Genomic DNA, 20869 nt, shown 5'->3' on the forward strand with positions numbered 1-20869 from the left:
GTATTCTTGCCACTCTTCTTAATATCTTCTGCTTCTATGGTTAGTTCCATACCATTTCTGTCCTTTATTGTTCCCATCTTTGCATGAAATGTTCCCTTGGTATCTCTAATTTTCTTGAAGAGATCTCTAGTCTTTCCCATTCTATTGTTTTCCTCTATTTCTTTGCACTGATCACTGAAAAAGGCTTTCTTATCTCTCCTTGCTATTCTTTGGAACCCTGCATTCAGATGGGTATATCTTTCCTTTCCTCCTTTGCCTTTCACTTCTCTTCTTTTCTCAGTTACTTGGAAGGCCTCCTCAGACAATCGTTTTGCCTTTTTGCATTTCTTTTTCTTGGGGATGGTCTTGATCACTGCCTCCTGTACAATATCACTATAGGATAATGTGCTATAGGATAATGGGCCCTAAACATTTTAGAAGCTCTTTTGTTTAGTGGAAAGACACATGCTTAAGCTTCATACAGGTCTTTTTGTTTGACTGAAATGGTGTATGAGGCACTATCTTAAATCTTCTTGAGGTCTTAACTATGTCGTGTGTCTTATTAAATCCTGGATTTGATTTTTTGTTTGTTCTTTTGCCCTGAAACTGCTTCCTGTTTTGAAAGCTTTTGCTGTCTGGAGAAAATGAAGAGGAGAGCAGTTTGACTTTTGACTAGCAAACCCTGACTATATTTCTTCTAAATTCTGCTTAAAAACTGAATGGTTCTTCTTTTTTTTTAGCCCATCTTTTCTATCCATATTTTATCATATGTGATTAAAAGCAACCAGTTAGTATGTTTTCAATTCTGCCTAAAAATTTCCTCTGCCAGATCTTCCCATTCATTAGGTAACATTTTCTGTTTTCCACATTCCCATGGGTAATGGTGTTGCTAAATTTCTGCCAGTACATAACATAGGTTATTTTTTTTTCAGTCTCCAATAGTATTTTCTTCACTGTCCTTCACAGACTCTTCAGCAGTCTCCTCAGTGTCCTTCCAGCTTCATTAATAGGTCTTTACAGCTTCTGTGGCATCCAAGTCCCAAATATACTGCCACTGGTTTTAAGTTTTTGTTACAGTTATACCTGGGAGAAGGAAATGGCACCCCACTCCAGTGTTCTTGCCTGGAGAATCCCAGGGACAGAGGAGCATGGTGGGCTGCCATCTGTGGGGTCACACAGAGTTGGACACGACTAAAGCGACTTAGCAGCAGCAGGAGCATAGCTATGCCCCACTTAAAGGTACCAAATATGGTACCACTATCTAATGCTACTTAGGAAACTATTCCAAAACCTATGGCTCAACAAAAAACACTTTATTATGTCTCAGGGTTTTGCGTGTGTGCATGTTGAGTCGCTTCAATTATGTCCAGCTCTGTGACTCTATGGACTGTAGCCCGCCAGGCTCCTCTGTCCATGAGATTCTCCAGGCAAGAATATTAGAGTGGGTTGCCTTTTCCTACTCCAGGGGATCTTCCTGACCCAGGAATCGAGCCCTCTTTCCTATGTCTCTTGCACTGGCAGTTGAGTTCTTTACCACTAGTGCCACCAGGGAAGCCCCATCTCATGGTTTTAGGGATCATTAATTCTAGCATGACTCAGCAGGGTAAATCTATTCTGTATAACCACAGCTGGAGTTGCTTGATTATTCCAGCTGGTGGCTGAACTGATCTGGAAGGTCCCATACTGCTTTGCTCACATGCCAGATACCTTGATGGTTCTAGATGGTGGGCTCAACTAGGCCCCTCTCTTTGTCTCTTCACATAGTCTTGGGCCTTCTCCACATGGTTTCTCTAGCATGGGAGTTTCTTATCTGGCAGCTCAGGGCTTCAAAAGTAAGTGCCTTCAAAGTCTAGTATGAAACTGCAAGGCTTTTTTTGAATTAGCCCCAGAAGGCCTAGAACATCTTTTATATTATATTCTATAGTCAGTTAGATCTAAGATTAAAAAAAAAAGGCAAGAAGAATTAGATTCCATCTCTCAATGGAAGAAGAAGGAAAGAATTTGTGGTGGTCTTTGCCACAGACACTCTATCCTTGCCTGCAGAATGATTGCTTTCTGAGAAGGACTTTTTTTTTTTAATTAATTTTATTGGAGTATAGTTGCTTTGGAGAAGGAAATGGCAACCCACTCCAGTATTCTTGCCTGGAGAATCCCGTGGACAGAGGAGGCTGGTGGGCTGCTGTCCTTGGGGTCACACAGAGTCAGACATGACTGAAGTGACTTAGCCTGCATGCATGCATTGGAGAAGGAAATGGCAACCCACTCCAGTATTCTTGCCTGGAGAATCCTGTGGACAGAGGAACCTGGTGGGCTGCTGTCTATGGGGTCACACAGAGTTGGACACGACTGAAGCAACTTAGCAGCAGCAGCATAATTTCTTTATAACTATAGTTGTGTGAGTTTCTACTGTACAGCAAAATGAATCAGCCATATACATACATATATCCCTTCCCTTTTGGACATTTTAAATCCAAGGTTAGAGAGGTGGACATGGAGCTGTGAGGGACAAAGGAGACGTCTATTTATTAACTACATCAGCTGAGTCAACTGCAGTGGTCAGTGAAGTGACAGGTGTGGCAGACGTATCGTCCTCCTATCTAAGTCTCAGTGAATGTTAGGGGTCAAAATTAGGGAAACAGCGTACATGGTGAGAGGCTAAGCATGATGCTTTGGAGCTAAACTGGTTTCAAATCTTAGCTTTATATACTGAGACAATATTTACCTCCCTGTGTCCTATATTAATTACTTACAAAACAAATAACTAGAGCTTACCTCATTACATTATTGTGGGAATGAAAGGAGTCAGTACATATTATACCTTTAGAAGAGAATATGGCAAAAAACATATTAGACATGGTTATTTTATTGCCTTATAGTTCATGAAGCAATCCATCAAGGTGGGGAGAAGGAAGGGAAAGGAAATAAAAAAACTAAATAAATGGAAGGTAAACATACCATTGGAGTATTTGGAACTGATGATGAAGACAGGCTCAGTGGGTAAAGAATCCGCCTGCAGTGCAGAAACCACAGGAGACTTGGTTTTGATCCCTGGGTTTGGAAGATCCCCTGAAGTAGGAAATAGCAACCCAATCCAGTATTCCTGCCTGGAAAATTCCATGGACAGAGGAGCCTGGTAGGTTACAGTCCATGGGGTCGCAAAGAGTCAGACATAGCTGAGTACACACACGTGAAGACAGACACTTTCCTATTTTTTGTCCCTTATCATCAATTTAAATATTTCCTGAAGCACCATCAGTTGACCAGTTCAGAAGCAGTGTACTCAGGAAAGAATAATGTAACTGGTTTAATTTATCAACATTATCTATCCAGATTGAGTTCTAATCTAGAAAAATGAGAGAGATATGCAGGGAGGAAGATATGTGACTTTCTACCATAATGATCCATGGAATCTATAGTCTTCTGCCTATCTTATAATGAATTAAAAAATAAAATGAAATTCTTAAAAAAAGCTGTCAGGATAGGCCATGTTATTCTGTAGTAATAAATAACCCCTAGAATGTCCTTAGAGATCTGGTGGTTAAGAATCTTCCTTGCAATACAGGGGATGCAGGTTCCATTCTTGGTCAGGGAACTAAAATTCCACATCCTGGGGAGCAACTAAGCCCGTGCTGCAACTGCTGAAGCCCATGAAGCCTAGGGAGCCCACGTGCTGCAACTAAGACCTGGGGCAACCAAATAAATAAATAATTGATTAAAAAAACAATCTCAAAATCTCAGTAACTTAATACAGCAAAAGTGTATCTCTTGCTCATTCCACATGTTCAGTTTGGCCCAGCAGGAACACTGGACATTAGAGTCATTCAGAGACCCCAGCTGATAAAAGTTTCATCTTGATGAGCATTGTTCTCCAAAGATCAGTACAACAGTGGAAATTGACAGTAACTGGTAGATTGTATTCTTGTTTCAGAATACTCACCCCTTCTGTACTCTGTGGGCAGAGTGCAATTTCCTGCGTCATGACTCTGGACTTGGCCATGTGACTTACCTTGGAGAATTAAATATGGCAGAAGGGACAATGTATTTGTTCTGAGCAGAGACTTTAAGAGACATCACAGTCTCTGCCAACTCTCTTAACCCTCCTGTATGCTGCCATTAGAAGAATATTCCCCAGGTAGCCACTGCTTCTTCAGTAGGCATCCTGGAATGAGAGCTACATGGAGCAGAGTTGAATCCATGCCCAACCAGCCCATACCTGAACCACAGATCCTTGAGTGAAATTGGATGTCTGTTGTACAATGCTGAGATTTGGGAGCTCTTTGTTAAGCAGCATTGTTTCAGCACAAAGATGACTAATACAGTGATCAACACAGCAGGATTTCATGACTAGCTACTACAGATAATGGTTTGCAAGTAAACATATGAAATAGGAACTTGCTAGTATTCTAAGAAATATAAGGTAAAATGAGATGATATTAGTTATATACTATATAAATACAGATAGATATCTAAAAGGTCTTATAACTATTAAGTTATTACTTGAAAGTGAAAGTCGCTCTGTCAAGTCCAACTCTTTGTGACCCCATGGACTATACAGTGGACTATAATTCTCCAGGCCAGAATACTGGAGTGGGTAGTCTTTCCCTTCTCCAGGGGATCTTCCCAACCCAGGGATTGAACACAGGTCTCCTGCATTGCAGGTGGATTCTTTACCAGCTGAGCCACAAGGGAAGCCCAATAATACTGGAGTGGGTAGCCTATCCCTTCTCTAGCAGATCTTCCAGTCCCAGGAATTGAACCAGGATCTCCTGCAATGCAGGCGGATTCTTTACCGAGCTATCAGGGAAGCTCCTAGTTATTACTTATCTATTAGATAAGGAAAAAAATTAAAATGATAAATCCTAGTGCTCTTTAAACTGTGCAATATGATAAAATTAGAAGGTTCTTTTACTATACAATTTCTTTACCTTAAAAAGTTATACTAAGGAAGTAATTCAAAAGAATAAAATAATGAAGTAGGAAAAGTTCATTAAGGCATTGTTAATAAGAGTCTAATATTAGAAATAACATAACTATGCAGTAATAGAATATTATTAAGTAAACTATAGTTATATTGATATTATATAATCATTAGAATAATAAATATGAATATTCTGTAACAATATGGACAAATATCTAATAAATGAGAAAAGGGGGATATAGCTAAGCTGTACATAATTGTAACTATACAAATGGTTATGTAATATTGAGTATATGGATAATAATTATAGGAAATATGGAGAAATTTAAACAGTTGTGCTGGAGAAGTGGATATATGGTTGAATATTTTCTTTTAAAACTTACGACAATACTTATGGCTGATTCATGTTGTAGTATGACAGAAATCAATGCAACATTGTAAAGCAATTATCATTCAATTAAAATAAAAATAAATAAAGTGAGAGGAAAAAATAAAATAAAAAGTTAGTTCTTTTAACAGTAAATTTAATTAAAAAAAAGAAATTTCTTTTTTCAACAATATACTCTTGTAAGTGTAGGAGAGTCAACATTTGCATTAGATGACATATTTTTAAAAGATTGGAAAAAAGTTAAACAAACTTTAACATTGATTATCTCTTGGTATGATAGATGATTTAATTTCTATATACTTTACTGTATTTTTCAATTCTTTTACAATGAATGTTTTATGACCTTTGTAAAAGTTATTTTAAAAATGAGCATATATACCTATGACTGATTCATGTTGACATATGGCAGAAATCAACATAATATTGTAAAGCAATTATCCTCCAATTGTTTAGTCACTCAGTTGTGTCCGACTCTTTGTGATCCCATAGACTGTAACCCGCCAGGCTCCTCTGTCCATGGGGATTCTCCAGGCAAGAATATTGCCCTCCTCCAGAGGATCTTCCCAACCCAGGGATTGAACCCAGGTCTCCCCCATTGCAGGCAGATTCTTTACCACCTGAGCTTCTGGGGAAGCCCATCCTCTAATGAAAAATAAATAAATTAAAAAAAATAAAAATTTTAAAATGACTGAGCATATTTTCTAGCCTTGCGTCTGTGACACCCACAGTTTATCTAGCTAATGCTATAATTTCTTGAATATAGCACATGTCTGGCTGTAGACACAATTCCTCTCCAAACTCAGTAGCCCATAATTTGGTTTGAGACAAAACTAAATAAAGCACCAACTTCGGTATGGAAGATGGAACTCTAGCTCTCCCTGCCCACCTTTTTTTCTTTTTTTCTTCTTTGCCTTCAGAAGCATCAGGGGATTCTTTTTGAGAGAGGTGACCTGGTGAGCCTTGTCTCAGGTCAAACTGGACCTTAAAACATTTCCTGGAAACACTCTAAGCTCAGGAGCAGCATGGTCTTCAGTTCAGTTCAGTCACTCAGTCGTGTCTGACTCTCTGCGACCCCGTGAATCGTAGCACGCCAGGCCTCCTTGTCCATCACCAACTCCCGGAGTTCACTCAAACTCACGTCCATCGAGTCGGTGATGCCATCCAGCCATCTCATCCTCTGTCGTCCCCTTCTCCTCCTGTCCCCAATCCCTCCCAGCATCAGAGTCTTTTCCAATGAGTCAACTCTTCGCATGAGGTGGCCAAAGTACTGGAGTTTCAGCTTTAGCATCATTCCTTCCAAAGAAATCCCAGCATGGTCTGAGGTACAAGCTATGTTGAGGTTGGTGGGCAGGTCTTTCAGATATTTCTTCTGAAATCTCAGATGTTACCCTGCCCTCCCAACCCTTAGTCGGTACTGATAATTAGGAGAATTAACTGATGAGGTGGGAGGAGGAATGATGGTTTGCCCCAAGAACACAGGCTCCCCACAATCTCCCCAATACTCAGTCTCACCAATACTCATGCTTCCTAAGTTAAACTCTTAGGATACCTGAGAGGATTAATTTGTTCTAGAGAAGGTTTGTTGGTCTTTTCTTCAGTGGACATGTCTCAGGGGCCGCACCATATAGAAGACAGCCTGTATCAGAGCCTTACCAGAGACCTTGAGCTTCTTTGGTCTCAAATTTATCATCTGTGAAATGAATATAACTAAGTCAGCCTTGCCACATGTGGGCACTATAAAGCTTTCTGCAAATTAAAAAAAGGTCAGTGGTAATGCTAATCACAGTGATTATGTCGCTTAATAAAAAGGTTTTATTTTAGAGCTAAAAAGGAGCTTCGGGGCTGTACGCACTTTAATTATAGTATGTCTGATATGTCGAAACTCTGTTACTTAAATAGATGATACAGGGTCTCAGGCATCGGGATCACCAAAGAGCCTTTTTCTATGATTTTAAAACAGTTAGAGGGAAAGTTTGGGTTCTGATGGCCACTGTCTTGGGCTTCCCTGGTGGCTCAGACAGCAAGGAATCCGTCTGCAATGCGGGATACCTGGGTTTGATCCCTGGCTTGGGAAGATCCCCTGGAGGAGGGCATGGCAACCCACTCCAGTATTCTTGCCTGGAGAATCCCGTTGACAGAGGAGCCCGGCAGGCTGCAGTCCATGGGGTCGCAAAAAGTCAGACACGTTTGAGTGACTAAGCACGCATGAACGGCCACTGTCTTGAAGCTTTTCCGGGAAGTTCAGGGACCCACTGCCCTCTTGAAGCTAACAAAGCCCAGTAGCCTTTGTGCTTGGGAAATTGAAACCCAGGGAGATAGAATACCATAATATCAAGATGTCTGAGATGGAGGCAGCTAATAAGGCTGTAAGGTTTTGTAAGAATGCCTCCTTTCCCGAGTAAAGTTCCTGGTCCCCACATTAATGGTGACACTGACATATGAGATCTCTGGGAAAATAGCATCATGTCTTATAACCCTGTAAGGGCTGCATTTGCTTTCAGATTGCACCTAAAACGTTCCTAGACTCCGGCTCTGGCTGGGGGGTTACCTGTGGGTGGGGTAATGCAGGCACCCAAGAGGACTTCCTCTCCAGATTTTCCCATCAGTTGGTTGTTTTTTTCCAGAGCCCCTCGGTGGTTCAGGGAAGGGACAGAGGGCTTGGTGCGGAGTCCTCTAAGCCCTCTGCTCTTCTGCCAGCATCATCCAGGCAGGGAAGACGGAAGGGTGTGTTCAGGCCGCGGCGTGTAACCTGGGGCCGACTGGCCCCAGCACACTGGCTGCGGGGAGCCCCGCCTCCCCTCGCGGTTGACAGCTCAGCTGGTGTCGAGCAACTCGTGCCAGCCAGTGGTGTCTCAGCCTGGAGTGTGTGCGCGCACCGCCGCGCTGCCCCTGGCCCCAGCTCCCCAAACAGCTCTGGGCGCCACTCGGCTCCTGTCGGCTTCCTACTGAGAACAGTCCCTCCCTTGTGCCCCTAGCACGGTTAGCTAGAGGTTTGGCCACGTCAAATCGGGTTTTCTGAAGAAGCACGGAGCAGAGCTCTCTCTTCGCCGACACAGAAAGAGGGAGCTGGGGAAGACAAGGTTCTTTGCGCTGGAGATTCGAGGGCCAGGCTTCTCATTTTCCCAGGCTGCTTCCACTCCCGGGTGAGGAGCGCCCCGCGAGTAAGGACAGCGCCTGGAAAATGGAGCAGGCGTGGACACGGTAGGTGAGCTGCGTCTTTCCCGCCGCTCTCTGGCTTTGGTGTCTTTCCACCCCCGCCCCCCCGCCCCCTACCCCGGCCCCATTACCCTTTTGGAGAGGTCGCCCCTCACCACTAGGGGCCTTTGAAGGCTTCTCTTTTCATCGCCTCCTCCTCCCTAATTCCCAACCCACTTCTTCTAGTCTCCTGCACATCTGTCCATCTGTTCTCTGGTGTCTCGCTGCTTAAGGAATCTCCCTTCCACTTAGTTTCAATGTTAAAAATAACCAGTGAGGCTGCTGGAAGTTTTTGTGGAAGGGTTTCTCTGTCTTTTAATTGATCCACAGATCAGAGGGAATTCCCTCAGGTCTGTCTTTAGAGATACCTTTGATTTCAGATACCTTGAAAAATATCAGATTGCTTCTCAGCCTGCCACGTTTTCCTTCTCAACTTCACCCTCTACTAGTCTCACACCAGAGCTCATTTCCAGAGTCTCCAGTTGAAGCTGACTCTGTGGGAGAAAAGGAGGAGACCAGGGTGCCGGTTATTGCTTAGGCTTTGTCGAGGTCAGGGTGACAGTTGCTTTTAGGTCAGAAATTGGAGATACACTGTGGAATTGTGTTTCCCCCATGCCCCACTGCTTCCCCCCAATATACTTTCAAATGCAGCTCACTCTTGAGACAAAGAGTTCATTTTTGTTTTTCAGGGGAAGAGTGATGGAAAGGCTGTATTCAGAGATGTTTCCATAACTGATAGGTTGTCATCTCCAAGATTTAGCTTTGGAGAATTGGAGTGGAACTCAGATGTGTGTTATTGAGTTCTAATAGAGGGCAAATTGTACTAACACAGAAGGTAAATATGGTGCTTAACAGTACTTGTGAAATAGACCTGGGAGATTTTAGCCGGTTGTTCAACATGGGAGAACTGTATAACATGAGCTTTGAAGAAAGGACACATTGAAGGTGAGAGTGTGTTGAGAAGTACACTATCCAGATTTACTTTTTTCTCTTTTCTGCTCTTCACAGGCCTCTCCTAGAGGCCAGAGTTCCATTTTGAGCATCACTGGATAACGGCAGTGCAATCAGGAGTCTTCAGGGGGCTGAGAACCACACTTAAGGGGTGACCAAAGACCTGGGGCTCTTTAGTCTGGGGGAGTAAAGACTTGGGGTGAGAGCTTCAGGGCTGCTGGCTATATTTAAAATTTTCCATATACTTTCAAATGGGGCTCATTCAAGGATCAGAGATGAGGTCTGGAGACAAAGACTTCATTTTTGTTTTTCTGTGGAAGGATGGTGGAAACGCTGTATTGCTCCCTTAAAATATTTGAGGAGCAATTGGTGGTAGAGGGATTAGGCCGATTTGGAATCTCTTAGAACAGAACAACCAATGGGAGCAAGTTGTGAGGATGCAAGTTATAGCTTGGTGCAAAGGAAAGGTTTTTTAACAAGTGACCTACCTGGACATAAATAGGTTTCTAACCCTGGAATTATTCAAGCACAGACTTGGTGACCACTTGATGATAATGAGGGTGAATGTATTAGGGATTCTTGCCTCTATCAGTATTTTTCTCACTTAAAAAAAAAAGTATTATTTATTATTTTTTTTGAACTTTTTCCACGTAGCCATTTCAGACAAATTCAGAAATGTCAGAAAAATCACAAATCATATGTTTATGATTTTTATGAGTCAATTTAACGAACTGAGTATACCCATGTAACAAGCACTAAGATCAAGAAAGGGAATATAACCAGCACCCCTGAAGCCCTTGTGACCCCCAGGATAACCATTATCCTAACTTTTAACACCATAGATAAGTTTTGCCTGCTTTTGAACTTCAGGTAAGTGAAATTATCCACTGTGTACCCTTTTGTATCTGGCTTCTTTGACTCAATCTTATGTTGTACAGTTCTTCTGCATTGTGTGTAGTTGTAGTTCATTCACTTTTGCTTCTATGTAGGATTCTATTATGTGTTGATATATCAAATGTATTTGTCCATTCTGTTATTAATGAGCATTTGGGGCTATTATGAATATAGTGTTCCTACAAAGATTCCTGTATCTGTCTTTTGGTGAACATAAGTACACATTTCTGTTGAGTAAATATATGGAATTGCTAGGTAATAGGAAATGCATGTTCAGCTTTTGTAGATACTTCTGAACAATTTTCTAAAGTGATTATAAAGAGGATATTCAAAGATATGAGATACAGTGTAAAGGAGCTCCACGCCACTAGTCGTTAGAGAAATGCATATTGGAACCACAATGCCATACCACTATGCGCCTATCACAATCGCTGAAATGAAAGAGAAAACACCAAGCGTTGGTGAAGTAGAAGAGTCATTATGTTCACACTTCTTTTCTATTTCTACCCTCAATAAGAAATGTATTTACTCTGCAACCAAATACACACAATATATAACTGAATCAAATGTTTCATGTAACAATCCTTATCCTTACTGTGTGGTCTGTACTCCGATCTTTCCCAACCTATTCCTTTACTTTAAAAAAAATGCTTGTGTGACTCAGTTTATTTCACCACCTAATGGGTCACAGATGGAAAAATCCTGTAATCATATATCGTAACTGATGTCTCAGATACTTCCTAACTGGCAGCTAAGATCAGTTCATAAACATTTTAAATGTGAGCCAATACAGGCAAGGCACACTGTGCTGAATGCTGAGAGTAAACAAACGGATTAAAGACGGTTTCTGCCTTTGAGGTTTTGACTTTGTTGTCTATAATTCTAGAAGCGGCTAAAGCAGACATATGCATTGGCTGCTCTTGGAGCACAGTGATGGTGGTGGTGGTGGTAGTTTCGTTGCTAAGTCTTGCCTGACTCTTGTGACCCCCATGGACTGTAACCCACCAGGCTTCTCTGTCGATGGGATTCTCCAGGCAAGAGTACTGGAGTAGGTTGCCATTTCCTCCTCCAGGGGATCTTCCCAAGCCAGGGATCTGACCTGGGTCTCCTGTATTGACAGGTGTATTCTTTACTACCTGAGGGGTTCTACTTGGGGGTTCAAAGAATAAAAATTAACTATAAAGCTACCATTTGTATCAAGCTTGCATTTGTTAGCTTCTGTGTTAATCCCTTTGTGAACTTTATTTCACCTAATCGCTGTACCCCTGTGAGGTCTAAAGTAAATGTTATTTTTTATTTATTATTTAAAATTTAGGTTGCACTGGGTCTTTGTTGTGGCACGCCAGCTCTCTTGTTGTGGTGTGGGGGCTCCAGAGCACATGGACTTAGTTGCCACATGGCATGTGGGATCTTAGTTCCCCACCCAGAGATTGAACCCACATCCCCTGCACTGGAGGGTGGATTCTTAACCACTGGACCACCAGGGAAGTCCCTTAAGTAAATGTTAATATAGTCATTTTCAAGACAAGAAAATTGAACTTTAGATTAAAATCTTGGCCACACACAGCTGAGGAAGAAATATTGCCTTAGTTCAGTCACTCAGTCGTGTCCGAGTCTTTGCGACCCCATGAATCGCAGCACGCCAGGCCTCCCTGTCCATCACCAACTCCGGGAGTTCATCCAGACTCACATCCATCGAGTCAGTGATGCCATCCAGCCATCTCATCCTCTGTCGTCCCCTTCTCCTCCTGTCCCTAATCCCTCCCAGCATCAGAGTCTTTTCCAATGAGTCAACTCTTCGCATGAGGTGGCCAAAGTACTGGAGTTTCAGTTTTAGCATCATTCCTTCCAAAGAAATCCCAGGGCTGATCTCCTTCAGAATGGACTGGTTGGATCTCCTTGCAGTCCAAGGGACTCTCAAGAGTCTTCTCCAACACCACAGTTCAAAAGCATCAATTCTTCAGTGCTCAGCCTTCTTCACAGTCCAACTCTCACATCCATACGTGACCACAGGAAAAACCATAGCCTTAACTAGACCAACCTTTGTTGGCAAAGTAATGTCTCTGCTTTTGAATATGCTATCTAGGTTGGTCATAACTTTCCTTCCAAGGAGTAAGCGTCTTTTAATTTCATGGCTGCAGTCACCATCTGCAGTGATTTTGGAGCCCCAAAAAATAAAGTCTGACACTGTTTCCACTGTTTCCCCATCTATTTCCCATGAAGTGGTGGGACCGAATGCCATGATCTTCATTTTCTGAATGTTGAGCTTTAAGCCAACTTTTTCACTCTCCACTTTCACTTTCATCAAGAGGCTTTTGAGTTCCTCTTCACTTTCTGCCATAAGGGTGGTGTCATCTGCATATCTGAGGTTATTGATATTTCTCCCGGCAATCTTGATTCCAGCTTGTGTTTCTTCCAGTCCAGCGTTTCTCATGATGTACTCTGCATATAAGTTAAATAAGCAGGGTGACAATATACAGCATTGATGTACTCCTTTTCCTATTTGGAACCAGTCTGTTGTTCCATGTCCAGTTCTAACTGTTGGCTTCCTGACTTGCATACAAATTTCTCAAGAGGCAGGCCAGGTGGTCTGGTATTCCCATCTCTTTCAGAATTTTCCACAGTTTATTGTGATCCACACAGTCAAAGGCTTTGGCATAGTCAATAAAGCAGAAATAGATGTTTTTCTGGAACTCTCTTGCTTTTTCCATGATCCAGCGGATGTTGGCAATTTGATCTCTGGTTCCTCTGCCTTTTCTAAAACCAGCTTGAACATCAGGAAGTTCACGGTTCACATATTGCTGAAGCCTGGCTTGGAGAATTTTGAGCATTACTTTACTAGCGTGTGAGATGAGTGCAATTGTGCAGTAGTTTGAGCATTCTTTGGCATTGCCTTTCTTTGGGATTGGAATGAAAACTGACCTTTTCCAGTCCTGTGGCCACTGCTGAGTTTTCCAAATTTGCTGGCATATTGAGTGCAGCACTTTCACAGCATCATCTTTCAGGATTTGAAATAGCTCAACTGGAATTCCATCACCTCCGCTAGCTTTGTTCGTAGTGATGCTTTCTAAGGCCCACTTGACTTCACATTCCAGGATGTCTGGCTCTAGGTGAGTGATCACACCATCATGATTATCTGGGTCGTGAAGATCTATTTTGTATAATTCTTCTGTGTATTCTTGCCATCTCTTCTTAATATCTTCTGCTTCTGTTAGGTCCATACCATTTCTGTCCTTTATCGAGCCCATCTTTGCATGAAATGTTCCCTTGGTATCTCTAATTTTCCTGAAGAGATCTCTAGTGTTTCCCATTCTGTTGTTTTCCTCTATTTCTTTGCATTGATCGCTGAAGGCTTTCTTATCTCTTCTTGCTATTCTTTGGAACTCTGCATTCAGATGCTTATATCTTTCCTTTTCTCCTTTGCTTTTCACTTCTCTTCTTTTCACAGCTATTTGTAAGGCCTCCCCAGACAGCCATTTTGCTTCCCTGCATTTCTTTTCCACGGGGATGGTCTTGATCCCTGTCTGCTGTACAATGTCAGGAACCTCATTCCATAGTTCATCAGGCACTCTGTCTATCAGATCTAGGCCCTTAAATCTATTTCTCACTTCCACTGTATAATCATAAGGGATTTGATTTAGGTCATACCTGAATGGTCTAGTGGTTTTCCCTACTTTCTTCAATTTAAGTCTGAATTTGGCAATAAGGAGTTCATGATCTGAGCCACAGTCAGCTCTTGGTCTTGTTTTTGCTGACTGTATGGAGCTTCTCCATCTTTGGCTGCAAAGAATATAATCAATCTGATTTCAGTGTTGACCATCAGCCTGGAACTATCTAATTCCAAAGTCTGTTCTCTTAGTTGCTTCATTTGATTGAGTCTTGTAGGTGACTTGGTTTCTGAGTTGCTTCTGAAGCTGCTTACTTACCCTGACTATGATTAAGCTTATGTATAAGTTTAAGACTATGATTCTGTTCCCAAATTTCATTCTTGAAATTTCTGGAAATTCTCCTCACAGAGGGATTCTTCACATAAGCCTCCATATTCTTTATCTTGCTCAGTCTACCCATAAAGAACAGGGTGCTGAGTATTTGAGTTCTTAAATATCCCCTACTCCCAGCTGTATGTCATCTACCCTGTGCAAGTCAGTGGGAGTAATTTTTCCCCCAGGAATGTTGCCTGACTGCTGCCAGACTCTTTGGTTAAATCACTGGGAGAGAGCATGTTTGGTTCTGAAACAGCAAATTTCCAGTGAATACACTGGCTTTACAAAATGCTGGTTTGGGTCTTCCCTGGTGGTCCAGTGGATAAGACTCCATGTCTCCACTGAAGGGGGTGTGCGTTTAATTCCTTGGTCAGGGACGATCCCCCAGACTGTGGCCAAAAACAAAAAAAAAAATGGTTTGGTCCCTAACCAAATTAATATCCATGAATCAGGAAAGGGTTGTCAGAGCCATACACTCATGGGGATGATGAGGAGGTGATGATAAAGGTAGTTTTGCTCACTTCATTCATCTAGAATCCATCAGGCAAACCACTTCTACTGCTCTAAATGTTTGTGCGTGCATGCTCAGTCATTCAGTCGTGTCTGACTCTTTTCAACCCTAAGAACTGTCGCCCACCAGGTTCTTCTGTCCATGAGATTCTCCAGGCAAGAATACTGGAGTAGGTTGCCATTTCCTCCTCCAGGGGATCTTCCCAATCCAGGGATCAAACCCTAACCCAGGGATCAAGCCCACATCTCCTGCTTGGCAGAAGGATTCTTTACTACATGACCACCTAGGAAACCTGTCTAAATGTTTAGCATTCACCTGTCTGGACTAGCAGGCTTCCCTGGTGGCTCAGGGGTTAAGAATCTGCCTGCCATACAGGTGGTGTGGGTTTGATCCCTGAGTTGGGAAGATCTCCTAAAAGAGGAAATGGCAACCCACTCTGGGATTCTTGCCTGGGAAATCTCATGGACAGAGGAGCCTGGTGGACTACAGTTCATGGGGTCACAAAAGAGAAGGGCACGACTTAGCAACTAAACAACAGTCTGGAATAGCGTCTCCCTAGAGCAGTGGGGTGTGAATCCCTGTTTATAGTAGTTTCCTTTTGCTGCAGTGACAAATTACCGAAAATTTAGTGGCTTAGAACAGCACCAATTTATTATTTTGCAGTTCTGGAGGTCAGAAGTCTGAAAATTGGTCTTCTGGGCTAAAATCAAGGGGTCAGCAGGTCTGTGTTTCTCCTTGAAGCTCTTGGGAAGAATCCATTCCTTGCCTTTTTCCAGCCTAAAGAGGCTGTCCACATGGCTTGGTTCATGGTCCCTTCCCAGCAAAGGCATCACTCCAGTCTTTCTTCATCCCACCTCCTTTCATTATGACTCTCCTATATGTCTCTCACAAGGACCCTTGTGATTACATTAGATGCAGTGGGGGTACTCTGGGATAGTCTTATCATCTCAAAATCGTTAATCACATCTGAAAGTGCCCTTTGCCATGAAAGTGGTATATTCACAGGTTCCAGAGATTAGGAATGCAGACTTCCTTGAGTCATTATTCAGCCTGCCACACTGTTAAATTCTGGAAAGAGCATTACTAATTTTCCTCCCCCTTTACATGGAAATGTTCTTGTTTCTAACATATGGGAAAGCTAAATAAAAGGCAAATCATATATGAACCTTATACAACTTCCCTGAACAAATAACTCAAGAAAAAGAGAACTTGAACTATTTAGGGGCCACCTTTAAGATTTCCCAGGTGGCGCTAGTGGTAAAGAACCCGCCTGCCAGTGCAGGAGATGCAAAAGATATAGGTTTCATCCCTGGGTCAGGAAGATCCCCTGGAGGAGGACATGGCAATCCACTCCAGTATTCTTGTCTGGAGAATCCCATGGACAGAGGAGCCTGGTAAGCTATAGTCCATGGGGTCGCAAAGAGTAGGACACGGCTGAGCAATTTTCTCTTCACTTAAGATTGAAGGTTAAGAAAGGAAATTAGCAAAGTAATTCATCTGTTTTGGTTTGTTTTCTATTACCCTGTAATTTAATTTAATAAAATGCAAGCATTAATTGTTTTTGCCCGTTGTGGCTGTGAACATTTAAAGAAGGGAAGTAATATCCAAGAAATTCAGTAGGAATTCAGTCTCAAAATTTTTTAAGTTTTTTATTTTACTTCTCCCCTCCCACACGATTAAAGTGTAGCCTTCAAGTAAGATAACATGCCCATTTATTATAGTTATATTGCATTTAAAAGCTACCCATTGAAAGCTTATTTGCAATTATTCTTATCAGTATTTACTCTCAGCCTAAAGAAAACAGGAACATTTATTTATCTTGAATTTGTGGTGAGTTAACAGAGAGTCCTATTTGCTAATGCAGTTATAACCAGAGATGGCATTCGCCCCATTTTATGGATGTGGCAGCTGAAGCTAGAAAGGTTAAGTAAGCCCTGGAGCATGAAGCTCTGGTTGGTTCTGGTACCTTCGCTTGTAGTGGTGCTGCTGCTTTGCATGTAACACTTTTTATTAGGAAAATACTCCTTTCCATAATTCTATAATTGAAACATTTTGGATGTTGGATTTCCTAATTAACATACTGTACTTCTAGCAATTAATTTTCTGCATTTGGGGAAGGAAAATCTCTGCCTTTGCAACTCTGATCTGCTTTTAAATAGACCATATTTGGATTTGGGCTTGAGAAATTTATCAGTGCTTTCATCCCCACTTTCTTATTTCCTGCATATTAGACTCCCTCCTTCTTCTTGTAGCTTATAGGCTAAGGCTGGATTTAAAATACCAGAAGAAGATCTTCCCTGCTGATCCAGTGGCTAAGGCTCTGCACTCCCAGTGCAGGTGGCCTGGGTTCAATCCCTGGTTGGTGAACTAGATCCCACATGCTGCAACTGAGTTTTCAAGAGCTACAACTAAAAATCCTGTACGCCACAATGAAGATCAAAGGTGCTGCAACTAAAACCCGGCGTGGCCAAATTAAGAAATTAAAAAAAATATATCAGAAAACTGGGAAGTGATTGTTTCTGCATCTGAAAGGAAAAGTTGGCTGACCCTCATCACAGTGCCCTCTCCACTCTGGGCAGCTCAGGGGTGGTTCATCCAAGGCTATATGGAGTATCTGTCCATTCAGTGGTTACACTGGGACCCTGCTCTTATTGAAATGGGCAGTGAAATTGAAGTTTTATTCTATAAATAAAATTCCAAACTGGGCTCAGAACATTCCACAAGTTGTCTCTGGCAAAAATTCAAATGGTGTTTAAAGTTAGAAGAAAGTCCAGAATAAAAGGAGATGTCATGGTGACCCAAGGTAGCTCTATCCAATTCTATTTTAAAACATTCAGAAGCACTGAGCACTTGTTTTCTTCTGTCTCAGGACATCTTCTGAGTTCTGTGATCATCAAGACAAGCATGATCTGAATTTTCCTTTTTTTCTCATAGCTGAGGCATTTTACTAGTCACAGACTATTTTAACAATAAGAACAACTTGTATTTTCATAGCAATTTAATAGTGTCTAATAAACTTTCTCTTAATTTGTGTCATTATCTCTAGTCCTTTTCTGCTTATTCTATTCTGCAAAAACTTATTTCTTCCTTTGCTTCTCTAGGGTCAGTTAGAGAAAAGGTAACCTGCTCCTGGCCAAGAGTATTTATTTATCCTGGCCAAAGTAGAAGGGGTGTAAAGAAGAAATAACTGCTGACATAGAGAATGCATTGACTGACAAAGAAAATTAAATTGAGTAATCTCTAGCACTTCATTCAAGAATATATTTATTTTCCATTTCATAATATGGAATACTATTATTCATAATGTGGAATAGCCTGTCATGTTGTATTATATTAATAATATTTTATTTAATCATTACCCTATACTGAGTCCTTTAGATGTCCAGTTTTTAACTATTATAAATAATACTTGATAAACAACTAGGTGCTTAAAGCATTTCCTTCCATCAGATTATTTTTGAATGACAGATGCTTAGAAGTAGAATAATCAAATGTTATTAGACTAGAATATGTCAAACACTTCTAGTTCTTGGAAATACATTGCAAACTTCTTGGGGTTTAAGCTCATATTACTCATGTTAATATGAAGATTATTTCATTCAGTTTAAATATCTTTTTCAAGATCTGAGTTTCTGTATTCAGAAGGGAAAGTGGAGACACACTGACATAAAGTGGCATACTCTAGGATAATCCCAGGTGAATCAGTAGCAGTGTTCCCAACTCGTATCCCTCTCTAGAGTAAACTGTTTCCCTGTCACTATTAATCTCTGTTACCATCTTGAAGTGTTTCCTGAAATGGTAATAAACAAAATTTTAGTATAATAAAGTAAAAGTGGGTATAAATTACATCAAAATTATGCATACGTATTAGGATGTCTGTTGCAAGGAGAGAAAAAATAGATACTGTATTTGGTTATGGGATTATTGTTAATACCTCTTATGTGCTGCTTTAAAGCTAAGTCAATATAAGTTTTTATAGCAGGAAGAAATTTACATTTATTCTACCAAGTGACAACATGTAAAGTTTGAAACTGAGTTAGTTTTAGAAAAGGTTCTTCTGTGCGTTACTTATAGATTTCCAGATGATTGGTGCCTTGGGGCAGCATCATTGCCAGCAGACCTAGGGAGCTGGTGTCTCTCTACTCATCCTGAGCTAAAATTATTATGAGTGGGCCTTAATATACCACTTGTTCCCACCCACAAACCTGGCCTTGCCTTTGCTAGGATATCTTTATTTATCCCTTGAGGTTATCTTCAGCATTACCTCCTTTGGGGATTATTTTTGGAACCTAGTTCTGGGTGTTCTCTGTAGCCAGAGCACACTATGCCTTCTTTATTATTGCATGTGGCTAATTGGTTTACATACTCTATGAGTTTATTGGAAGAAAGGACTGTCTTTTGTCTCTAAATCTTCAGTATCTTACAATACTTCTAACACATAGCAGATCCTCAGTTAAGAACTTTCTAGAGAACATTCCCTGCAAGGCTCATGTGAGTATCTTTTTGGTAGGTGTCTGCTGCTGCTGCTGCTAAGTCGCTTCAGTCGTGTCCGACTCTGTGCGACCCCAGAGACGGCAGCCCACCAGGCTCCCCCGTCCCTGGGATTCTCCAGGCAAGAATACTGGAGTAGGTTGCCATTTCCTTCTCCAAGGTGTCTACTAACCATTAATGTAGAATGAATACAGCAGGTTATCAAGTCTGGATGCCATTATTCATTCAAATGCTATTTATTCATTGTTTAAGAAATATATGCATCTGATTCCTGTTATGATCTAGACTTCTTAAATGCTGGATACATGATAGTGAATGATATAAAAACCCTGCCTTCAAGGTGCTGGCACTCTAGACAGGTCACGAAGCAGGCATATATATTACTGTTGTAACTTGATCTCCTAGTTTCTTAACTCTAATTCACTTCAGGACACTATGAGCACATATGAGTACACACTGTAGCTCATCCTCACTCCAAATTCTCTATCCTTAGGGTCCTGAACTCTGAAAGTGTATTCCCTGACCACAGGGTCAAGTCCTCCATCTCCTCATCCTTTCTGAATATTCAGTTTACCTTATCACTTACTCCAGGTCCTTCGCTCCTTCTGCTCTTCATCTGCTTTTCATTCATCTCCCTACTGAGCCAAGACCTCAGAGTCAGCTATTTGAATCATTTGAATCATTCTCAGCACTGCTTTAGAATCTCATACCTCAGTTAATTTTATTATCCTCTGGGATTCTGTCAGCTTTGTTTTAGTACTTTAGAAAGCCATACTGAGAAGGAAGACTCTAGATTCATTCTTTCTAATTTTGGGCAGGTTAATGTGACATTCTTCTCCTCCTCTCACCAGCCTCCTCCCCTGATGCTTCCTTTTCCCCTAAAAATGCAGTCCTCAAAACCTCTGATTTCAATGTGTGTTAGTTGCTCAGTTGTGTCTGACTCTTTGCTACCCATGGACTGTAGCTCACCAGGCTCCTCTGTCTTGGGAATTCTCCAGGCAAGAATACTGGAGTGGGTAGCCATTTCCAGATCCAGGAGATCTTCCCAACTCAAGGATTGGACCCAGGTCTCTCACATGGTAGGCAGATTCTTTATCATCTGAGCCACCAGGGAAGCTTAATGAAACAAATAAAATCAAGGTGCAAAATTACATGTTCAGTATTATTTCTATTTTGTGAAATTCACACAGGCATATAAACTGAAGAACAGCTAAAAACAAATACATAAAAATCTTTATCAATGTTGCCTTTAAGTGGTAGCATTTTTAAATTTTTTCCTATGCATTTTTGTCCTTTCCAAAATTTCTGGAAAGAACACCTAATTCTTTAAAAATCACTAAAAACAGACATTATCAAGGAAGGAAAAGGTAAAAGGTTATGTGAATAAAAAGGTAGGTGAAAACAGAAAAAAAAAATCTATCTCTTCATGTTTGGTGAGGGCCTCAGGCTCCGCATTCCCCAGTGTCCTGTGAATAGAGGTTGTTAATGAAAACTGCTTTGCCAGGACCAAGGATAAAAAGCCAAGCTAAGTTTTAGAAGAGGGTAGAGAGACCATATGC

The 20869-nt window shown here is 41.3% G+C and overlaps 1 protein-coding gene across 3 annotated transcripts in view; it reads left to right on the forward strand.

Moving 5' to 3' along the window:
* Nucleotides 1-7943: 7943 nt before the first annotated feature.
* Nucleotides 7944-20869, forward strand: part of PDE4DIP (phosphodiesterase 4D interacting protein) — a 204247-nt gene continuing 191321 nt past the window's right edge. For all 3 annotated transcript variants that reach the window (XM_086392183.1, XM_086392184.1, XM_086392185.1), the window contains exon 1: nucleotides 7944-8486. In XM_086392183.1, the coding sequence (XP_086248309.1) occupies nucleotides 8467-8486 (20 nt within the window). In that variant the 5' untranslated portion in view covers nucleotides 7944-8466. The remainder of the gene's footprint in view (nucleotides 8487-20869) is intronic.

The sequence above is a fragment of the Bos grunniens genome, chromosome 3 (assembly GCF_055505025.1).
Source record: "Bos grunniens cultivar Pamir isolate PY7600 chromosome 3, Bosgru_T2T1.0, whole genome shotgun sequence".
Classification (NCBI taxonomy): Eukaryota; Metazoa; Chordata; class Mammalia; order Artiodactyla; family Bovidae; genus Bos; species Bos grunniens.